General features: G+C 47.5%; 1 protein-coding gene across 1 annotated transcript in view; it reads left to right on the top strand.

Moving 5' to 3' along the window:
• The window catches only part of DNAJC16 (DnaJ heat shock protein family (Hsp40) member C16), a gene marked incomplete at its 5' end in the record, with an annotated part of 12,678 nt that overhangs the window by 4,582 nt on the left and 7,212 nt on the right, over positions 1–884 (top strand). Inside the window, one exon of the mRNA XM_019654851.1 lies at positions 776–869. Within this exon, the coding sequence (XP_019510396.1) occupies positions 776–869 (94 nt within the window). The remainder of the gene's footprint in view (positions 1–775; positions 870–884) is intronic.

The following is an 884-nucleotide window of genomic DNA, read 5'->3' as shown; positions in this document are numbered from 1 at the left end:
CCGGCCCCAGGGTCTTTCTAAAACCATGAATTGGGCCAAGTCACTCTCCATCTCGGGGTCTTCGCCCTTGCAGTTCTCTCTGCCTGGAATGCTCTAAATGCCCATTTTCTCTTATGTCACATTTCTTTCAAGTCTGCTCAAATGTCACCTTTTCAGGTGAGCAACCTGTCTAATGGAGTATGACCCCCACCCCACCCTGGACTCTCTCTCTCTCCTTCTCTTCTTTATTTTTTTATAACACTTGTCACTACTTGTCATTATCTATCTATTCATTTATTGTCTGTCTTCCCCACTGGAATATAAGCTCCACAAGGGTAAGAACGTTGTCTGTCTTACCTGGCATATAGTAAGTGTTCAGTAAACATTTGGGGGAGTGGATGAATGAGTGATGAGCTAAACTTTCTATTGGAACCATTGCAACGGAAGCCCTTCAGAATGAGGTTCAGTGACCTGTGGCCTGAGAGAGAGTCTACCAGCCCTGATTCTGGTGGAAGAACTAGAACAGATGGCTTCCGAAAGGCCCTTCTGTGCCACGGATTCAGTGACTATTGCCTTAAAAGAAATCCCTAAGTGTGGTCAAGTTTGGTTTGGGAGAAACATCGCCAGTCTGGAAAAGAAGCAGGTCATTAATGACTTGGAACACACAGCTTTCATTAGTGACATGCGTTCACTCCTCCAGATGAGCCCCTCCCCTTCTTCACAATCGCTCCCATTACAGGTCCTAGTCGTGGCCTCGGGGACTGGTTATAAAGCCTTCTCTTGTGTTGTGGTGCAGATACTGTGTGGTTTTACTGACCACTGAGGCTGCCAAGCTGAGCAACCCGTTTGAGGCCTTCCTGTCCTTCGCCCTGGCAAACACACAGGACACGGTGAGATTCGTGCAC

Source organism: Hipposideros armiger, unplaced genomic scaffold (assembly GCF_001890085.2).
Source record: "Hipposideros armiger isolate ML-2016 unplaced genomic scaffold, ASM189008v1 scaffold_232, whole genome shotgun sequence".
Taxonomy (NCBI): Eukaryota; Metazoa; Chordata; class Mammalia; order Chiroptera; family Hipposideridae; genus Hipposideros; species Hipposideros armiger.
The sequence above is the reverse complement of the archived record's forward strand: the minus strand, read 5'-3'. Positions and strand labels throughout refer to the sequence as shown.